We start from the raw sequence: 24,279 nt of genomic DNA on the forward strand, positions 1-24,279 counted from the left end.
TAAATTCTACCACCTTAAATTTCAGAGGAAATTTCACCCAACCCCCGCATACTTTGTCAACAACTTCACAGCCTAATTACATAAAATTATATATTAATTTTTTCGTTTTGAAAAAACCCAAACTTACATCATTCGGCGGTGCTTACTTCAAAATATACAAAGATTCCGACTGATTTGCATACAGCATCCTCTCCCATAACGTTGGAGAAGGCAGTTATTACCGTCGTCATTTCTGGGCCCAAAATAAGGACGTAGTTACAAAAATAAAGATTTCGCTTCCCTAACGCCTACCCATGAGTTTATGTCCTAATATTGAGGGGTTTCAAAAACATATATCTTTCTATCACAGCCATTATATACTTTCTATATTTGTACATTGATGATGCGACAAAGGCAAAAGCGAAAAAGTGGCCAATTCTGTCAGTGTTGATAAGATAAACCTACGTAATATCATCACTTGCAATTTCCCTTATTCTCATGCATGCGAGCAAAGCACATGCAAAACGAAAACAAAAGTCTGGCTACAGTTAAAACATACGATCAAAACTTTAGCGCGCTTGATTCATTTGGATAGCTCATCTCTATTCAGGGACAATGAGGTGTATTAATGTGTATTAATACCATCAGTGGTTTTTGTATAATCAAATTACTATACGGTTAATACGCTATCAAAACTTTGACGCCGCAGGATTTCCAATACTCCACTTGCCGAAAACAAAGATAAAAAGGACTATTTCCGGAAATTAAAACGACTCTCTTTGAAACTCAAATTACCTGACGGCCGTTTTGGAATAAATGTATATCTATGGACAGATATATTGTTCCAAATATTAAGAGAAATTATCCCTGTCCCCAAAATATAATAGAAACAGACTGAAATAAGATTTGCTTTCTTCGCAAAATTTGGTTTCCGAAAGTACCAGATTTTACTTTTAACTCTAAATAATGAAAGAATGGTATTAAAACAAAAATACAAAAATTCCCACTTTAGTTCATATAATATTTCGAAAAACTTGCTTTGCCGGCGTTGATGCTTCTAACTGCTGTATTGTCAGTTTATGGACTTAATCAATTTGAGTAACTGTCTTCAGTTTTTGCGTATTAAGAATGGATTTAACTTCACAAAATCCTTCATCTACTAATGCAGCTGCTATAACACGTCTTTATAATCAAATTGGAAACATACTGCCTTAGTTCTAGTATAGTTCTTGATAGTTTCAGTTAGTTACCTTTTTGTCACAGTGCTTGAAAAACCAAAATGCAGTACGACGCTGATACATAAGAATACTATTCCCAGCATTTAGCGAAGTAATCATCCAGTAACAATTGCGCATGTACAGAACTGCAACTACCTGGATCTCCTAAACTTATCACTCCCACAAACAGGACCTGGAAAATATAACTTTAGAAACTGAATGACTCAATTGTCATAAAAAAAAAATTCGCAATTCATAACCCATGGAAAAGTCTCGTGGGATATTTTAGGATTATCTGGAAGTTTACAGGGTTTCCGTAAAGATGCCGGTAATACATACAACAAGAAACAGACAAATAAAGGACGATAACTCAAATACAGACTAATAAAAGCAAACTAAAAACACACACAAAAAAAGATTTAGGAGAGCCAAACATTTCAGCATACCGACGTCAGTCAAACTCGAATCAGAATCCGCATACAATGATTCTAACTGTAAGCGAAATATCCGGCAATGTTTGTCTGACCATGTGAGAGTCATTAATACAGCGAGGTTCTGAAGGGTAGTTGATGTGACGGTCTTCTTCCGAGATAGAAGCACAAACTGGAAGCATTTAAAACCCCTGAGAAAATTCACACAATTACGAAAATGTGAGGGGAAAGAACCGAAACATTCAAGAGGTAATTAATCTCCAATTTCGTCAGAAAGAAGTTAGAAAAAAAACCTGTTGTTATCAAGAACTTAATTACTGAGGTAACAAATAAATTTTCATTCTCTGTGTCTGTCTGTCTGTCTCCCTTTCTCCGGGAGGACGAAATCAGACATTAATCATTGGAGAATGGCCAAAAACATCAATCAACTTCATGGATATTTTTAACTGTCATCGAAGTGTTTTTGATATGAAAAACAACTTTAAAAGTGATAATACCTTTTTTATGGCTATATCATTATCATAATTATCATTAGATGGAATTCCTAATCTTAATTAGCAATAATAATATAGACAGGATAAAAAAAGTACCCCTGAGAGACAGATTAATTGATTGGTTGCGGCAGACTGAAGTCAAAATAATTGAAAAAAAATTAAGTAAAATGATTTGGCAAACCATTCATTTACACTATACAAATATCTCTTGCGAGAGAGAGAGAGAGAGAGAGAGAGAGAGAGAGAGAGAGAGAGAGAGAGAGAGAGAGAACCTTTCCAGTGATGAATAAAGGAAGGAAATGCGGTGGCGTCGACGGCTCTTGAGAGCCACAACACAAAGGCAATAATTTGGTCACCAATTAACGGTTTCTTTAAACAGGGGGACAAGAACTGGGGTAAACGATAGAAATTAGGATGACTAAAATGAGGAATTATTTAAAGAAATACAAAATACGGAATGAACAGTTAACATTACAACTTTCAAAATGATGGATAGCCTAAGACTTTATAAGAACAAATGCTCATCTCGCCTTACAGCCTGATAGAGAATAATTACTAAACTTACGAATAAATACAAAATAATAATTAATAAACTTACGAGTGAAATATTAAAATCTTAAAAAATACCATGCAATCCTGACAGCTTGGGAATGAACAATTACACCACTTTTTAAATGGCTTGAGAATGAATAAGTAACATCAATTTTTAAAAAATTGTTATTCGCCTCTGAAAGCTTGAGAACGCACTATTAATATCACTCAAATCTTCTGTCAATCATAATGATACAAAAAATCGTTCATCCACTCATAATAGCCGGAGAATGAGTAACTAACCCTCACTCTAAAACCTCCCGTCATTCAATCAGGACAGCTTCAGAATAATTACACCGCTAATGAAAGAGGAAACACCATTCACTCCTGATAGCCTGCTGCTGCGACAGCAGGAGAGAGGAAAAAACATTCCAAAGAACTAAAAAGTCGAGTCACCATCAATTAATGATGAACGAATTAATCGAGCACCCCGTGAATCATCGGGGGCAATTTATAGCCATGTTGAAAATTCAATTTCGGGACTGAAGTCTACGGGAAATTCTATGTTTATTTCACTATCGACCGTCACCCCAGGGAGACCCAACGTGCATCCCGGTCCCTGCAACGTTCTCTGTATTTCAACGTTGCAGTTGAAAATCCTAATTGAAGACTGCCACTGTAGCAGCAACATTCTACTAGGCCGAAGTCTCACGGTGGGGTGGGAAGAAGGCATCACTGGAGACGTATAAATATGGAAACGGGTCCAAAGAAATGTGGGAAAAAGCGCTCGATGGTTTGGTTCGTCCGACGACGACATCTGTTCGCTGATTGTTGGGGATTGCCAGCGATCACCAGATCACCCGAGGCTTTTCTCCTTTGTCCCCCCTCTCTTCTTCTCCAGGAAGAAGAAGAAGAAGAAGAAGAAGAAGAAGAAGAAGAAGAAGAAGAAGAAGAAGAAGAAGAAGAAGAAGAAAGAGGAGGTGGAGGAGGAGGTTTCGATTTTCATATTATGAGATTCTTCAAGCTTTTGCATCCTTAATGTCAGGAGGTTTCTTAATTGCAATTTTGGCATGTTAATAATTTCTAACCGGTTCAGTGTGTAATTTTATTTCTCCTGACATCATACGTTAATAATAACAATAATGATAAATTTTGGAGAACAATAATATTTTACATGAAAACGCCCAAGGATGTATATAATAATAATAATAAAATAACGACCCGCGGATGGTATCCCCCTTTGGGGTTCTTTTAATAAAATCTAATGACGGTGTCATCGTGGGATCATGGTTTTTATAATAATTTCTAATAATAATAATAATAATAATAATAATTTTAATAATAATAATAATAATAATTTTTTTGTTGAGGACCATTCCCAAACAGATCGTTCGTCCTTCTACATCGCTGTGCTGATGAATACTGAACATATAGCCACTTCCTAAAGGAAATGTAAGCGCGGTCTCGTCAACAAACACATGAATAATAATAAGTCTGCTCATATGTTATGCTGAAAAATTTGTATTCAAGATAAACAAGTAAAAATGCGCCGAAGTTTCTTCTGAGCAATCGAGCTTTCTGTACAGCCCTATGAAACTCTCAGCTACGACTCGCGAATGATTTCATCCTGAAGAGGTAAATGATTACCGCTAGGGAGTATAGTGCTCAGAAAACAAATGCAAGAAAAAATATCTCTGGGGCCTGAAGCACTTAAATGACTGTCAGCTACACTCTTCATTACTTGGGATACCAAGGGATAATGGGCGTCGAAGACGTGCCACGTAGTTCCTTCCTTATAAGTAATCGAACCCAGTTTGTTACATGAGAGAATGACTTGACTGTTATCACTTTCACCTGAGAGAGAGAGAGAGAGAGAGAGAGAGAGAGAGAGAGAGAGAGAGAGAGAGAATCTGTCTAACGAGAACCTATTGAATGGTTTCAACCCACTGGGGTAAGATTTACCTCGCCGACGCCTTCCCCCTGTGATGGTATACATTTTGACGGAGTAATGAACAATCATGTTTAGTTTTATCTGTTTCCCCTCTCTCTCAATCCTAGATGTGAGCCACAACAATCATCTAACAACTAAGTACCTAATTCGCGGTTTAGGTCAACAGAGGCCACAGAGAGAGATAGCAACAGTATAACCGTAAATATTTCACATAAAATACGAACACTCAGTTCATCAAACACAAATGTCTGATGAATTTTAACAACCAATAAAACGTTCCGCAAGCGTAAACTTGGAATTTCAACGTACACGATAATGTAAAAAAAAAAAAAAAAAAAAAAAAAAAAAAAACAATCGTTTCCTACTGTAATCAACTTTACCCGTGTTAAAAAAATTACATAAACCAAAAATTTTAAAAGTTCATCGATACATATCCAAATGAAATTGTTTGCAGCTCTCAATTCACGTATAACGAAAGAAAAATCTGTGTGTCCTGACTTCTCGTCAAAGACCCCCTATACAGCAGGCACCTTAGAACGAATCCAATACCCACCCCCAACCCCCACCATCTCTGAGGTAATGTGAGGGGGGGAGGGGAGGACCTCCTATGAGGTCACGTGAGGGAGAGGGGGAAAGCGGGATGGACCGACCGGTCGGTAAAAGGGAGCACCCCAAAAAATAACATCGCCTAATTTTTATATCTGCGTCTGGGAGACAGTAATCAAAACATTGTCCTTTTTTTTCCCGGGGGAAAGAAAAGAGACGGAAGCTCTCCAAACGACGAAATCCCTTGGCATCTTTGTCCGGGCAACAAATGGAAGTAACCAACCCTTGTGCGGTCATCTCGGCGTGGGAAATGAAAAATGGAACGACCCAAGGCATGATTTTCTCCCTCAAGAACTCCATTGTGGGGGGGAGCGCACACTCCCAGAGAGAGAGAGAGAGAGAGAGAGAGAGAGAGAGAGAGAGAGAGAGAGAGAGAGAGAGAATATGTAGGAGTTTGCTAACCGTAAAAAGAGTGAAGTAAAAGAAATGTTTATGACAAGAAGGGGTTAAGAAGTACATACCTTTAAGTATTTTTTCGCAACTCATTACATTAAATATATATGTGTGTGTGTGTGTGTGTGTGTGTGTACATATACGGTATATATAGATATAGATATATAGATAGATATATATATATATACAGTATGTATACAGTATATATGTTCATGTGAGTACTGTATATTATATATATATATATATATATATATATATATATATATATATATATATATATATATATATATATATATATATATATATATATAGAACGTGAAAGATTATAACAAGAAACGGTAGTAACCTAGACTGAGCAGAGCTTGAAACGAGGTAAAAAGGAATCAAGATAAAAACGGAGGCGTTACGTGACAACGTGTGAAAAAAGATGACTGGGTTTATCAAGTCGGAAAACATATTCACTAAGGAAAACAGGAAGATAATGTGATGATAGAATAATATAATTAAATGTTCTTAAAAGAAGGTTCATTTAACTGGCAGCTAAAACAAGCATATTAAAACTTATTCAGTAATCATTCTGTTATTCACCTGACTAAGCCGACATTTCAAAGAAACTTCGCAGAAAATTGCGCAATGGGTTCGCGTATTTGATATAATTTAAAATGTTACAAGATATATAAAGGCTACATATAATGTGACATTATATCACATTCGCACCATTTCGGGATGCATTGAGTTCTCAATTATCACTGCCTTTCAACAAAACTGCTCTTATTCATTAATTAATAACCCATAGAGACCTCTCTCTCTCTCTCATTACTTCTATTCTTATTCCAAACTAACCCCCAGGATCTCTCTCTCTCTCTCATTACTTCTATTCTTATTCCATACTAACCCCCAGGATCTCTCTCTCTCTCTCTCTCTCTCTCTCTCTCTCTATCTATCTCTCTCTCTCTCATTACTCTATTCTCATTACTTCTATTCTATTACTCTAACTCCCAGGATATCTCTCTCTCTCTCATCACTTCTATTCTTATTCCAGACTAACCGCCGGGATTTCTCTCTCTCTCTCTCTCTCTCTCTCTCTCTCTCTCTCTCTCTCTCTCTCTCTCTCTCTCTCTCTCTCTCATTACTTCTATTCTCATTCCTTACTAACCCCCAGGATATCTCTCTCTCTCTCTCTCTCTCTCTCTCTCTCTCTCTCTCTCTCTCTCTCTCTCTCTCTCTCTCTCTCTCTCTCTCTTCTATTCTCATTCTCCCCAGGATATCTCTCTCTCTCTCTCTCTCTCTCTCTCTCTCTCTCTCTCTCTCTCTCTCTCTCTCTCTCTCAGTCGCGCATAAAAAAAAAGACTCCAGGATAACAAACAGTTAACAATGGCGACGCATCTATTTTGCAAAATAGATCTACAAAGGATCCGAGCACGGACACTTCATCGGAGGTCAAGTTTCAGCGAGAAAAAACCCACTCCAATATCCAACGAAGCAATCGCACGCTGTCATGTTCAGCTGAACAACATTCTCTCAAAAGGCCTTTAAAGAGAAACTGTCTGTTGAGGTGGCGCTCACGACGGTGAAAGACTCACGGAGGAGGAGGAGGAGGAGGAGGAGGAGGAGGAGAGGTTTTCAACGTGGGAGGAAAGAACTCTCACTCTCTGTGTGACTCAAAATTACCTCTTTCACATTCGAGATTTTTTTTTAAGAAGTTCTGGGAGAAATGATCTTAAACCGTAAATTTTAATAATTACGTTTGCTACTCATTAATTAATCGATTTTCTGCGATTCCAATTTATGCCATCCAAAATAAGAAGGAAAAACACCCAATCTTCTTTGCATAAAAATGTCATTTTTACTTATTTATTTACTCATCATTAATATTCTAGTGTGACCATACAGACAAAAATTAAGGTAACATGAGAGGGGTAGAGAGGGGAAGTCCCTAAAAATATAACCGTTACGTACCTTCCCAAAGCTTGGACTAAAGTACCGTCGTTCTGCATAATTACAGAATACGGGAGACAGTGGGTAAGAGGTGCTAGTGGCATGCTGGTCAAGAAAAATTTATATAAGTAAATTCTTTTAAATGTCATTATCACATAAATAAGAAAGTAAATTGTTTTATTTTGTATATCTATATATATATTTATATATATACATATATATATATATATATATATATATATATATATATATATATATATATATATATATATATATATATATATATATATATATATATATATATATATATATATATATATATATATATATATATATATATAAGAAGGTTATTATTGTTACTTACATGAGCATATGGGACGAGCTATTTTTCATCCTTATCCACCCTAAGCCTACAGGAAATCAAATAAGGTGAAATGAAAATTTCAGGAACTTTTACTTGATAAATATGTTCTATTAAAGAAGGGTTTTTCCTTTATGTCCAAAGGCCGAAGGACACAAAATCAAATGCCTGTACCTAACCCGGACTACTTATTGAATCCCAGAACTCGTCAACTGGCATGTAGCTATATATTCACATTCACTTCATAAGTTGAAATATATTCCCCAACTACAATGTATCAGTTCCTAAAAAAATCCCCTCAGTACCAACAATGAATTTCCACAATAAAATTCAACAAAACATGAATTTTAAAATAAATTCCCCATAAATGACTCGCCATGACGTTGCAAACTGACATTTGCTCTCTGCACGAGTGAAAGATCTTCAGTAAGGTGGAAATCCTTATAGAATTAGTTTTATAAAATCACAAATTTTTGTCGAATAACTTCATCTCCATTAAGAGTAAACAAAACTGCTTACAAACTGAGACTATTTCTTTTGTTTATCACTCTTTAAGAAATTCTCATATTATATACTGGATCAATCATCATTTTACCACACCAAGCATCGTCGCTTTCTTAAAATTTCAACGAGAATAAGATTTCGATATATGAACATTTTTTTCGCTATCAATGAAAGTCATTTTGGAAATTTCTCTAATTATCACTCAGGAGTTCCTATAACAATTTCTCTCGTTATCAATTAGTGTTCCATAGAAAATTTATCTCACTATCGTAGTTCTCAGTAACGGATTTAAGAGTCACCACCAAATTTAAAGGACCCACAACTCTGAATATAAATACAGATCTTAAATTTCTAATAAAAATTTCAATCTAGGAAAGAAAAAAAAATCTTTTCAGCAAAATTCCTTAAAAACGCTAAGCAATTAGGACAATAGCAAATGTTTTACCCGTAAAATTTATCACTGAATACTGCTGAATATGTGAACAATCTTATAAATAAGAAAACCGATGATATATTTAATATATATATATATATATATATATATATATATATATATATATATATATATATATATATATATATATATATATATATATATATATATATATATTACATGGAATGGCAATCTTGATCCAAGGTTCGTTTTGCAATACGTGAACGATGAAGTGTCACCATTCTTCAAGAATACAAAATTTACATTTACATGTCTTGAAGGGCCGAAAATGCAATTAAGTCAATTACGTTTACAAAACAGATTTTTCAGTACTAAAATTAGTTTGATCATATTTCATGTTTAATTTTTTTACCAGCCGTAAATGACCTGAGGCAATACGGGTTCTTGCTTTGGTACAGGATAAATTGCATTAAACCGAAGAAGCAGAAAATATCGTTTTGTATCGAGATTACGTGAAATACATTGGCATCTAGAATTCTACACAACTATTAAGTAGCACGTTCCTGAAATACGACACCTAAAAGTCTTTCTAGCTAAAACAATTCAGCAAGATTACCAATTTACAATAACTAAACCAACGTCACCTGTTCTGGCATAAATGAAACTGCATTTTATACCAGAGTTGCAATATCAAAAGGATGACAAATTTCAGTTTTTTCTTCTTTTTTTTTTTTTTTTGTTACGATACCTTCTTTGGCGTCCTATATTCTCACTATCATCATGGTCATAGACAAACACCATCATTCACGAACCCAATAAGCGATATCTCCCAACGCAAATATGACGTTCCTTCGGTCACAGCGGAGCGAAACAAACTGGAAGAAGACACCTTCCGAAAACGTAAACACCACGTGGGGTGACCCAATCACGAAATCATTTATCTGAAAGCGTGTTTCCTATGCTAGAAACATCTCTGGGTAAAGCGGCTCCCCCGTCCTCCCCTTCTGGGTCAACCTTCGACCAAGAACAAAAGAAAATAGTAATAGAGGGGTAAACAGAAGATTGTTAAGTGAAATAGGAGGGGAGGGGAGGAGGATGGGAAGGCAGTAATGGTATTGGTGGTCCTCCGACGAGCAGCCGCGAACAGGCAGATAGCGGCGCATTTTATGGGCCTTCTTTATAAAACACTTCCTATGAAATTCCATCGCAGGAATAAATTAGCCCTCGCTGCACGCACCAGCATAGATGACATTTTGCAATATATGAATATGCCCGTGTTTCCTGGGAGGAAACAATGTAGGTATTTATGGGTGCAAAAGCTTTGTAAGTAAGGGACACACTCGTTTGTTTCTATATATATGTGTGTGTGTTGTTTTATATATATATAAGGATAGATAGATAGATAGATAGATAGATAGATAGATAGATAATGTATATCTATACAGATATATGCTTAAAAGCTCACAGTGGTTGCACGTGACTTCAGTTCATAGGCCTATGCGAACACCACAGGAAAATGACAGGCACTCAGAAGTTCAGTACCAAGCGCTTTCACGTGTTGTTTATTCACGCAACGTGCCCCGACGATGCGTGAATAAACAACACGTGAAAGCGCTTGGTACTGAACTTCTGCTTGTTATTTTCCTGTGGTGTATATATATATATATATATATATATATATATATATATATATATATATATATATATATATATATATATATATATATATATAATATGATATATATATATATATATATATAGAGAGAGATAGATAGAGATAGAGAGATATATAGAGATATAGAGATATATAGAATGTCCAAAAATAATAATAAATATATATATATATAACCCAAGATATTTAATGAAAATCGCAAAAGTAACAAATAGTCAGGAATATGCTTTAACCCAAGAGAGAAAGAAAAAATACGGCCCAGTAATAAATAGTCCTCCTCCTCCTCCTCCTCCTCCTCCTCCTCCTCCTCCTCCTCCTCCTCCTCCTCCTCCTCCTCCTCCTCCTCCTCCTCAACAACAACAACAACAACAACTAGGGCAATAATCAACATCACAACAATAAATCCCAGTTCTAATATTCAAAGTAATGACAGCAATCGCGGGCCAGCTCACAACACAGAGAGGGAATCGGCGAAAGGTTAACGCCGAATACTACCCGCACTTGAAAGGCCCAACGCTAAACGCAAATGCTGAAAGGTTAATTAAAGTCGGATACAAATAACAAATAAGTGAAGGGTCATCCAAATGACATAACGAGCAATTGCTGGGAGACCAGCTTTGACAGGAATCGGCCAACGCTGATGATAATAATAATGACAATTACTGAAACATCATGTTCAAAATGTTTAAGGTCACTGCTGAAGGATCCATTCTGCATTAGCTTCAGTGGGGAAGAACCGCTGAATGGCTGCGTTAAATATAAACCCCTGCAGGGTTAATACTGAAAATAATACTGCACATATTCAATGAATTAATATAGAGTTGTCGGCTAGCATTCTGCTAGGCCCCGAATTCACGTCTCCGGCCGGCCAACGAAGAATAAGAGGAATTTATTTCTGGTGATAGAAATTCATTTCTCGCTATAATGTGGTTCGGATTCCACAATAAGCTGTAGGTCCCGTTGCTAGGTAACCAGTTGGTTCTTAGCCACGTAAAATAAATCTAATCCTTCGGGCCAGCCCTAGGATAGCTGTTAATCAGCTCAGTGGTCTGGTTAAACTAAGGTATACTTAACTTAACTTTTAATGAATTAATAAACTGGATATCACCAAAAACTATTACACTTAGAGGAAGTCCACTTCCACACGAACAGACAATTCTGCATCAAGACCAACACTTGGTAAGGATATTTCTGCCAATTTTAATAAATATTGGTTCAGTGACCCACAAGATCAAACTGTGAACTGTTTATAGATGATAGGCGCCAAGTAATGGTAATGAAACACATGGCATTCGGCCATGTGACCTAATAAATTGCTTTCAAGGGTTAAAACTGGAAACAAGTTTACATCCAATAACACTAAAATGTCATTCTGTAACATTACAGTGTGACCCTTTTTACCGAAAACGTTGGCATTTCATTGTTTTTGTAGCCTAAACCGTTACCTTTCCAGACAATAACTACACCAGAAAGTAGTAATGCGTTGGGCAATGAGTCAAACTAAGAACAGGGTTTGAAAGGGTGTGGAAATTAAGATTTATGAAAAACCATTCAGGCGCGGCTCCGGTGGGCATGAAGATGGTGTAATTTCACACCCAACATCCTTGCCTTAAAACCGTGCAACATAAAAGGCCATCTGTGAAATTCCACCACTCATGTATTTCTTGTGGTATACCCTCTGCAAATCTCCACTAATCTCCAGCAACTTTCCTCATATTTCTCATCCAAGTAGGTCTGGGTCTTCCAACTCTTATGATGCCCACAGGAACCCAGCAGACACTAACGACTACTATTCTTCAAGGGGCGAAACGAGGGCATGTCTGACCCATCTCCGTCTCCCATTCATCATTATCTTGTTTACATATGGAAATTCTGTACATTCCCTTACAGCATCATTTCCCACACACACACGCAAAAGAGCTTATTCAGAGAGTTGTTCAAATACACAATACCCGTCAACAAATGCATGATTGCTCTTGATACCGAGACACCTGTAGCTAAAAGCTCTGAGACTGAGACACCTGTAACTAGAAGCTCTGACACTGAGACACCTGTAACTAGATGCTCTGGCACTGAAATATCTGTAACTAGAAGCTCTAACAATGAGACACCCGTAGCTGGAAGCTCTGACGCTGAGACAACTGTAGCTAGAAGCTCTGAGACTGAGACACCTGTAACTAGAAGCTCTGGCGCTGAGACACCTGTAACTATAAGTTCAGACACTGAGACACCTGTAACTAGATGCTCTGACACTGACATATCTGCAACTAGAAGCTCTAACAGTGAGACACCTGTAACTAGAAGCTCTGAGGCTGAGACACCTGTAACTAGAAGCTCTGAGGCTGAGACACCTGTAACTAGAAGCTCTGGCGCTGAGACACCTGTAACTAGACGCTCTGACACTGAGACACCTGTAACTAGAAGATCTGACGCAGACACCCGGAACTAGAAGCTCTGACATTGAAACATCTGTAACTAGAAGCTCTGAAGCTGAGACATCTGTTGCTAGAAGCTCTGACAATCAGACACCTGTAACTAGAAGCTCTGGCACTGAGACACCTGTAACTAGAAGCTCTGACACTGAAACATATGTAACTAGAAGCAAAATTTTGCTTATTATCATTTTCATCATACTTGCACTGTGCTCACCTGAAGGATATTTTCTTAACTGAAAAGGCGATAACTGGAGAATCGCAAAGTTAAAGAAGTTACCATCTAAGTATGCTAATGCAAGGCACACTATGGCAGCGTTATTCCATTACTGGAATTTTTAGCAAGATTGTAACAGAACAGTCTTGTGAGGAGTTTGCTCAATATACTAAACGATAATATAATCTAATGTCTACAGGCTATAAACCTAACATTAAAAATGATCGAAAAGATTAAACACTGACATTCACGATTCGGCGAGAATTTGACTATTTAAAAGGGGTAATTACACTCTGATCACGTTTCAGTCAGCTCAATTGACAGATGTGTTTGAAGATACATGGCTTATGCAAAGTACTCATCGACGGGCACTAAAAGGTGTTTTTATTTATTCAATTTTTTTTTTCTTAATGAGTAATTTTTAACATTTGAAACCAGAATACGGTACTGTCGCAATTAGATATACACAAAAATAAAATGAAAATACCATTTCCTTCCTTACAAAATTACGCTCCAACCTATGCATAAAATAACTGAGAATAATCAGAGCACACAACCATACCCAATTATGGTTTAACGTTGAATAAGTCACTGCAGCAAAATACTAACTTTCTGAATTTGTTTCATCTCATGTCCTCCATAATACGTAATCACTTGACTTGTCCTCATTTTCTCAAATACAATCATTTCATTTTTCTTTTCTTCTCTGCATTACATCTACATCTTCCACTTCATTTCTTCACTTCTAAACCATTAGTAAATAGAGGGTCACTAAACTTCAGTGTTTTTTTAGGGACAGACAAAAAACTCTTTACAAAGGTTTCCAATTTTAGGGCGAGACTTGAGATTTGAAGAAGACTAAATATTTTACTTGGGCACCTCAAAGTTTGGGTCTAGATGTGACAAATTTTTGGATATGCATCCCTACATTCACTCCCATATACCTGCGTGAATCAACAACTTCAACTCTTTAACCATCCATACTAGCAACCACGGCTACATCTTCGTTAGTTCATTTTACACAAATTCTCTGAATTTATTGCGCACGAGAGATACTAGAATAATTGTAATAAAGCCAGCCGTCGCTGGATTTCCATGAGCCTTTTAAGATATTCTTTCAGTATCTTCCTTTTAACAGCAGGTAGATAGCAAGATACCCTTGGCGGTGCATAAATCGAGTTAAAAAATTCAAGTGGCAGCTTTAAATGCTATTCACATGGGAAAATCGGACCATTGCAAATTAACGACCTGGCGTTCAACAGCATTACGAAAAATTTCATTTTGTAAATGTGACAGCACACTTCTCTTCTACCCCTTACGACCAACACCACACATCACTATGCAAATGACAAATATGCACAAAAAAAATTCTATATGAAAAATGAAATTGCTAAAGAATACACCTCAGAGAAACATCGTCTCTGTTGGTTAGGAGTCTCTAAAAGTCCACACCAGGCCTCTTATTCCTGTGATGTCATGAGGCCGAATTAATGTAAATCATCTAACCTCAGAGTCACATCAACTCTAGTCTTAATAATACGCTGTCGTACAAGTTTCATTACAAGACCTGCGGGTAAAAAACTTACGGTTTCCAAATCACACCGCCACTTTTCATTGGTCATTTTTAGGTTTGTAACTCTGAAAGCAACTCATAGCTCATGAATTACAAAAGTATGTATGTATATAAATTATATATATACATATATATATATATATATATATATATATATATATATATATATATATATATATATATATATACTGTATATATAAAATTTATATATTACCTATATATACATATATGTGTATACGATTTTTCCTTTGCCCGGCATATCACTTTAAATACTTTGTGTTTTTCGATGTGTGGAATGTTCATTTTATACAAACATACTTATTTATCCTATGTATTTTGAAGAATTATTGTAATACACACACGAATGTATTATGAAAAATTGTTGTTGGTTTACAAATAAAATAAATGCACATCAAATAATTGTGCGTCTTTCTTCTCCATGAACTTTGATGAAAATAAGTCAAATTATTGTATGAGAATGCGACTGATCCATACTTAAAGTATAACAGTATATATAAGAAAGAACTGTTGTTGGTATCTCGGTTTCTTCTTCTTCTCTCACATACGAACTGAGTAACATTACACACTCTCTCTCTCTCTCTCTCTCTCTCTCTCTCTCTCTCTCTCTCTCTCTCTCTCTCTCTCTCTCTCTCTCTTTCTTTTTTTTCCTTTCTACAATCCAAATGTGGAGATGTGCAATCCTTTACTTAGTAACAAGAAACGAGGAAGGGGAAGGACACACACACACGACTCCAGTCCCAACTAAACCATGCCATCTGTATCCCTTGTAAGTGAGACCGGAAGGGGAGAAGAAGAGGGGAAGGAAGAGAGAGAGAGAGAGAGAGAGAGAGAGAGAGAGAGAGAGAGAGAGAGAGAGAGAGAGAGAGAGAGAAAATGAGGATACAAGTTTATCACAGATTGAGATACTTTCCTGAATATACAAGGCATCACTGATGAGAGAGAGAGAGAGAGAGAGAGAGAGAGAGAGAGAGAGAGAGAGACAAGTTTATCATAGATGAAGATACTTCTTGAATATACAAATTCACTGATGAATGAGAGAGAGAGAGAGAGAGAGAGAGAGAGAGAGAGAGAGAGAGAGAGAGAGAGAGAGAGAGAGAGGTGAAAATGGGGATACAAGTTTATCACATATGAAGATACTTCCTGAATATAAAGAGGCATCACTGATAAGAGAGAGAGAGAGAGAGAGAGAGAGAGAGAGAGAGAGAGATGAGGATACAAATTTATCACAGATGAAGATACCTGAATATACGGAGACATCACTGATGAGAGAGAGAGAGAGAGAGAGAGAGAGAGAGAGAGAGAGAGAGAGAGAGAGAGAGCAAAACAAAAAAACTCGCAAATCATCCCGATATTATGTGCATCTAAGCTCCACTGCGGCCGAGGTTTTGTGGCCGGGAAGGGCGACTTAGGCTATGTTTTGACGTGCGTGATGTATGGTCTGAGGACGCTGTAATGGAAAGGCATATTTTCGGCAAGAATTTCGGAGTGTGTGTTTGTGTGTGCCAAGAATAGGGTGTTGTTTGTCTGTGGACGGTTTTACTATTTTCAAAAAATAGATTTGTGTTTTTGCTCTTGCAATAATAATAATAATAATAATAATAATAATAATAATAATAATAATAATTTTCATTATTATTATTATTATTATTATTATTATTATTATTATTCCTGAAAATAAAAAAGACAATTTACATGGAAAATGTTTAGACGATTTTCTTTTTCAAAATACATATTAGCATTTTGTTCATACTATCATCATTATCATGATTACTGAAAATCAGTAAACCATTCACAAGCAAAATGTTAAAAACTAATTGACTTGCAAAGCAAGAAAGTAAGTAGCTTACACATCCAAATTATTAACTAGAAAATTAACTTGAATATATTACTCTAATTATGAATAAAAACAAACAAACACAAACATAAAATAAATGGACTTTCTCTTTCAAGACCATTCCTGGAGAGAGAGAGAGAGAAGACCATTCAGAGAGAGAGAGAGAGAGAGAGAGAGAGAGAGAGAGAGAGAGAGAGAGAGAGAGAGCCCGGCTGCAGCGGTGTACCCCACACAATCACACTTCTTCCTCCTCTAACAATGGCGGAAGGTCTAACGCCCGGTCTTTATCAGTAGTAGTTATCGCAAATGTTGAGAGAGAGAGAGAGAGAGAGAGAGAGAGAGAGAGAGAGAGAGAGAGAGAGAGAATAGGAATAATTAGAGGAGAGGGAGGGGAGAGAGGAGGGACTCAAGGAGAAGCTCAAGGGAGAACGAGGAGGATAAAAGGGAAGGAGAGAGAGAGAGGATATAAAGAGAGAGAGAGAGAGAGAGAGAGTGTCCAAAATAAAGGAAGTGAAGAAACGAAAGGTTAATATAAGGGCACGAATTATCAAAGATAAAGATATTTTCTAGAATACAGGGAGATATCACTGAAGAAAAAGACGAGAGAGAGAGAGAGAGAGAGAGAGAGAGAGAGAGAGAGAGAGAGAGAGAGAGAGAGAGACTATACACCTGTATCACAGCCACTATGCTGACAGGAGCTGGAAATTAATTATCTGTTAACATTGCATAAGCAAACAAATAATCAGCGAGAGAATTCTTCTAGGAATACCTGTGTAATTTGGAGTGGGTGTAGAATGAGTAGAGAACACAATGAGAGAGCGAGGGAGTGAGAAAAAAGTTACAATCCTGCACTGCACCTAACTCAATGAAAATATGAAAAACGAAAGTGAAAAGACTATTTTAAATTCATCGATAACTACGGGCGACTTTACAACGGGAAAACATTTCCCTTAAAACACAAGGTCTCATAAATCATAGAGAGAGGTATTCATATCGTTTCAACCCTTGCGTTGACAATATTTTATCCGGCTTCAACATTTTTTTTTTTTATCTTCTCGGCTGCGGGGAATGCCTTTGAGGGTAATGAATGTGGAAAAGGTCACACACAAACACAGACACACACACATACTCACACTCCAAACACCCAGTGTAGCAGCATCGACTGACGCTGTCACCACCTCGATATGCAAACCCATTTACCACAAATTCGTGGCCAAATATAAACTTTTTTTTATTGTTATCTATTGATGTCAGTAGTGTACATATAATAACAAGACATTATTTTGTTGTGCTTCGTTATTTTTTTGTTGTTTGCTACATGTATGGATTCTAATACTATTTATTATTTGGTAGTAATCTCTACCGCTTCTTACTACATCTTTTTTCACATATGGTCATATCCAGATCTATGGATGATAATAGTATAACTGCAACTGCTGATCAGTGTTATAATTCATCACAATTAACAGCTCGTTTTTTCTGCCTTCTTCATACAGGTATTTTCTTTACGATCATCGCTTATCTCTCCCTTAGCTTTCCTCTAGAATCATCCCTAACAAGATCGGTCTGGTGAAAAAAAAAACAAATTACTGCACAGAGCTATATAAATGCAGCAGTCAACACGCAATATTTATACATATATACAATATATACATACATATATATGATTATTATCACTTTTTATACGTGATTCATTTATCACACATTACCACAGGTGAAAAATAAGAAACGGGGTGTAGGTCCTGACCGGTTTCGACTTTATTTCCAAGCCATTGACGAAGGACTGATATATGAGACATCACAAATATATATACTACAAGAATAGTACTAACATACACAACCGTTAGAGACTCCATATCCCTACTCAGGCCGGTGTCGAGGTAGGAGTGGCCTTTAAAACTCATTTTGGCTAAAAATCACAATAGACTCTCAGGGGACATTGCTGATAAACAGACCATATATATATATATATATATATATATATATATATATATATATATATATATATATATATATATATATATATATATATATATATATATATATATCCTCAACAACACATACCAAATTTCCTCGCCTAACAGTGCTTCTGTTTTTTACATCAAAAGTCCGCGTAATAGGATCAGCCATTAAAATTATTATAGATACGCCATCACAGAAACTTTTGCAGATGGTAAAAATATGGGAATATGTTGGATTCGTACTCGTGTAGGCATCACAGGAAACAATGAAGCCGATGAAGCAACCAACAATGTAACTATACTATTCCAAGACCACTTGTAGATATTTCCATTAGTGGCTTATTTAACATCCCTAAAACCCATAACAATACATAAATGACAGAATACATGGAATACTGAACCTCACACCAATAAATTAAAACAAATCAAGGATTGTGACAGTCTAAGGAATTCATCGTATCAAAAGGAACGACATACACAAGTCAATTTTACTTGTCTTAGAACTGGTCACTCTCGACTGACCCATGGACACTTCTGAATAGCCAATATGATTCAACCCCTATATGCACAGAATGTGAATTAACACAGCAGTTAAACAATTTTTGTGTGTACATCTAAAACATAATTGACAACGAATGACAAGTTTTGGAAACACATCAATTAAAAGAGATTCTGTCAGATTCTCCATCTTTTATCATTAACCTAGTTATGCAATTTTTAAAAAGCTGTAATTCAACAAGTAAAAACTGAACTTTAATTATTAATACAGACAAATCCTTCGGGGCCAGCCCTCTGACTGATAAATAAATTAGCTCAATGGTCAGGTTAAATTACTAATAATAATAATTAATTAAAATAATCATACATATAATAATATATAATAATAATAATAATAATAATAATAATAATAATAATATAATATATAATAATAATAATATATAATCATATAAATTATATATAAATATATAAATATATATATAAATATATAGATATTATATAAAAAATATATAATTACATATATATATATATATATATAAATATAATATATATATATTATATATATATATATATATATATATATATATAAATATATATAAAAGCAAAAAATAAAACAGCATCGAATGACATCATACATAACAAACCTTGTGAAACATCATGTTAAAACCCCATTCACATATTTCAGGAAGGAACCACAAATGAAATATCTTTTGAATCCCCAAGAAAAAAAAAAAAATATATATATATATCCCATATAAAAAAAAAATATATATATATATATATATATATATATATATATATATATATATATATATATATATATATATATATATATATACATATATATATTATATAAAAATTCAGAGGGCCAATCCCGAGTCACCAAAGACTCGCCGAAACACGCTAAAACAAATGATAGACACGGCGTGTCCATACAAGGAGAATATTGTGAATATGAAATCAGCTTTTGCCCCGTAACATGGAGAATACATTTTCGATTTGGCCGATTCTCCAAATTTGTTTATATCAATAAATGCAAAATAATGCACTCAGCGCCTGCACTGCATTCACAAGCACCTGCTCTTAACATCGACTGTGACTGAATATTCATCAAAGACTTTCTATTTATGCAAGTCCAGAGCACCGGCCTTGCACGGCGGCTCCCGACACAAACACCGCAAGTCCTCCACCTATTTCCAGCGCGTGTGTGTGTGCGTGTGTGTGTGTGTGTGTGTTTGTGTGTGTGTGTGTGTGTGCGCGCGCGCGCACGTACGCATAAGGCAAATTACAAATATATGTATATGTACGTTTATATATATATATATATATATATATATATATATATATATATAGATAGAGAGAGATATAGAGAGAGAGAGAGAGAGAGAGAGAGAGAGAGAGAGAGAGAGAGATACAAAAATAGGCTGCTTTCTATCCCAAGGACACCACAGAAAACAATTACACGTATTACTTTCTATGCCGAGATCATTTACAATTCTTCGAAAGGACTCGATGCAGGTATATCATGGATCTTTTTTATTTATCACAGATCTATTCTTATCTATTAGTGTGACAGGCAACCGACAGCTGTAATAAAAACGTATTCAGTCTTTACCTTGGGAACAGATGGGAGCATATACTTCACTCCACAAACAGCATATAGGACTATATTAAGATATCTTAGGACCACTGAGCTGATGAACAGTCTTTGATGTTTACATAAGAAGTACCTCTAATTCTTCACCGGTAAAATTCCCACCCCAATAAATAAGTTAATGTTTACAAAACCTTTCGCTAAAATTTTTTTAAGAAATCAGACATGAACAAACGGAACAAACGGCATTCGGACCAGGCGATGTCTGAGGTGTCAGTGACGAAAAATCACACAATGTCACCATCTGACATCAACCTGGGACGTTATTGCAAAAAATATATCTGATTCAAACAAAAGATAAACTAGTTACATCTAGCAAAAGTCTCTTCCATAATAAATTCTAAAAATTCATCACATTACTCACCACATGCATTTCAACTGTACTAAAAGAACATATAAAATCCAAATGCGCGAACGCATAACAATAACGAACTCTTATGGCACGACCAGAACGGCCTCGTAATTGTTTACAATGTGTTTGTGATTAAGGCGTGCCGCAAAAAAGGTTCAAGAAGTTGGAAATGGACGCCCAGGAGATGAGGGGGAAACTCCTTGGCTGGGGGAAGGAGGAAGGGGGGAAGGAGGGAGGTCTGGGGGAAGCGCGGCTGGGTGTGTAAACGAATAAGCTGGGGATATGGGGACATATAGGTTGGGGATCTAAAGCAAGAAGCCAAGACAACACCGTGGGGAGAAGTGGCAGGGGATGGGGAGAGACAAGAGAAAGGAAGGACATAAGAGGGCGACGTAGGAACTGTCAAAAGGGAGGGAGAGGCTAAGCAATAAGAGCAATTGGCGGCAGAAGAGAGGAAGCACCAAACGAGGGGGGGGTGGAGGAAAACCATAGGATGACGGGATGGGTGAGGGGTGGGGAGTAGGCAACCATAGAAGGGAGGATATTCTTAATTTTCTGGTGTTGCAAACTTGGCGACATTAATTAAAGTGGCTAATACTAGGTAGTCGGGGCGGACTGGAAGGAAAGAAGGGAAGAGACAGTCGCGCGAGAAAAGGATGATTATGAAGGAGAAAAAGAGGAAGGACAAGTGGAGTAGGGTTGGGGGTGGGGGGCGCCATTAGTAAAAAGAGAAATGCAAAGGCACTGATGCAGTGTCACAGCTGAGCAACGTTAGCCTTGTTTTCGGAAGTGGAGCAATGTAACACTAACAAAGATTTATAATTAAACATAAGAAAATGTGGAACCGAATATCAATGACAAATATGAAACGGCTACAGAAAGAAGCTTAAATTTTTTAAAAAATGAGAGAGAGAGAGAGAGAGAGAGAGAGAGAGAGAGAGAGAGAGAGAGAGAGAGAGAGAGAGAGAGAGAGAGAGAGAGAGAGAGAGAGAGAGGGGGAAATTTAAAATGTAAAATTCGAGAACCAACCAAGTTGAAAAATTACTTAATCCTAAAACCTCACTTCTTCCTTTCACAGAAACTTCGATTAAATTTAGGAATTTTTCATTTTTCTTTAATCCTTTTATTCTCCATTGACTTCAAAGTATTTCAACCTAACTTCTCTCAGTTTAAATCATCAATTTACCGACAGATATTTAAGTTTAATTTAACAGATCCAGACCGGTATCTGTCTCGATCTTCGGCGTATTCAGATGACTATAAACATGTTTGTAATACAATAATAGCGTGTTTCATTACTTGTGATTAAAAGGTTCTGCCAAGCATTCTCCTTTCCAGAGAGACTTCACCGGGATGCAGACTTTATATATATAATATATATATAAATATATATACATATATATATATATATATATATATATATATATGTACATATATATATAATATATTATATAATATATATATATATAAACACACACAAATACATAATGTATCTATCTGTATATAAACATATCACAATATATAATGTATCTATCTATCTATCTATATATATATATATATATATATATATATATATATATATATATATATATATATATATATATATATATATATATATATATGCATATACACATATATATATATATATATATCTATATATATATATATATAAACACTAGCATTCCTACAATTTTACAGGCAATTTTTGCAATTCCGATACCCCGCCGATCATTAAAATTGAAAAAGAAAATAAAAACAGAGAAAAAATGGCATTTAACAACTCTAATTGTTTTAGCCCCAAAAACGTACCAAATCGCAACAACAGTATTGCTTTAAACACAATTAAATACAAATCATATATCGTTCGCTATTAGCATATTTATCATCGTTATTAGCGCCTGAAGCGAATGCCCTCATACTCATAAATATCATTATCGTTTCAATCATTATTAGCCTTCATAAAACCATCAAACCTTCACTCCCCTTGGAATTGGTTACATTTACTCTCTTATGCACTTCTGGCACAGAGAGAGAGAGAGAGAGAGAGAGAGAGAGAGAGAGAGAGAGAGAGAGAGAGAGAGAGAGAGACTGATTTATCACATGAATCAGGCGTAGCGAATGGAAAGGTCATCAGTGTCTAAAATAACATTAATTATTACGGTTCGCAAAGGGAAACAAATAAAATCTTCTCAATTAGCAACATGTACTTCATCCAATAAACTCACAGAGAGAGAGAGAGAGAGAGAGAGAGAGAGAGAGAGAGAGAGAGAGAGAGACAGAGAGAGAGAGAGAATTTTTTTCTTTTTCGTAACTGATGACTCGAATTTCTAGTTGACCCTCTGGCCTTATTGTGGCCCACTACCGTTCGCAGCTTGTCTCTGAAATCTGATGTAAGTTTCAATAGGGATTTGTATTTATTTTTTAATACAAACTTCGGCCTTCCTCTTCCATCCCTGCGGGAGGCTTCCCCGTGGACTGACCTATGTAACTAACGTCCCCTACACCAGGAAAAAAAAAAGTATAAGTAACCTACGAAGACTTATTTGCCTTTTTTTCCTCGCCCTTGAATACAAATGATCAAGCAATATTACGAGCCGGACCCAAACATTGCTAAAAGTTTTACTCAAAATTCACCTACATTGGTCTAATTTCATTAAAACTTCTGATCACCTTAGTTGCCAAGAATCTATTATTTAGCATTAGCGTGTGGAAAAACAAATTCATTTCCAATCAGGAAGAAAGACAGTTTCCATTTTTAGTCACGGAAAAACAAAACTTCAGTCAACGATGATGCAATAAACATAGCTAGGTATGTATATTCTACAGTGATTGAAAAATACCAATTCCTTCCGTGATGATGACAAAGATCATATTCTTCGGTGGCCGAAAAGACAACAATATCGTGATCGAGAGACACAGTCTCATTCGGTGTTGTTTGAATACCTACTTCCACAGTGTTGATGACTTTAACTGCAGTGATGATCGAGAAACCAATTCTCTTTTTTACTAATCGAAAAAGTCTATTCTAATGTGATTGATAATGTTAGAAAAACAAGACCAAAAACCTTATTCAGCGGTGACCAAGAAATCAAAAGTCTTAAGTGTTAACAGAACAATTTGCTCTTCACAGATTCCAACAGATGGTGTCAAAATTTTACCAGACCATCACGTTTTTAATAATGGTTCAGGAAACTCCAAGTTCCTTGCCCTATAGCCAGCTGTGTAGTTCCCTAACAAGTTAACAAAGGTTAACACACGGTTTTCTA

General features: G+C 36.0%; 2 protein-coding genes across 5 annotated transcripts in view; both read left to right on the forward strand.

Annotated features, from left to right (window-relative positions):
- LOC136828316 (protein amalgam-like) overlaps positions 1–24,279 on the forward strand; it is a 453,878-nt gene that overhangs the window by 187,431 nt on the left and 242,168 nt on the right. The window lies entirely within an intron of this gene.
- LOC136827805 (variable charge X-linked protein 3B-like) lies at positions 12,438–12,920 on the forward strand. The gene has a single exon (XM_067085263.1). The coding sequence runs from the start codon at positions 12,438–12,440 to the stop codon at positions 12,918–12,920; it is 483 nt and encodes a 160-aa protein (XP_066941364.1).

The sequence above is a fragment of the Macrobrachium rosenbergii genome, chromosome 42, assembly GCF_040412425.1.
Source record: "Macrobrachium rosenbergii isolate ZJJX-2024 chromosome 42, ASM4041242v1, whole genome shotgun sequence".
Taxonomy (NCBI): Eukaryota; Metazoa; Arthropoda; class Malacostraca; order Decapoda; family Palaemonidae; genus Macrobrachium; species Macrobrachium rosenbergii.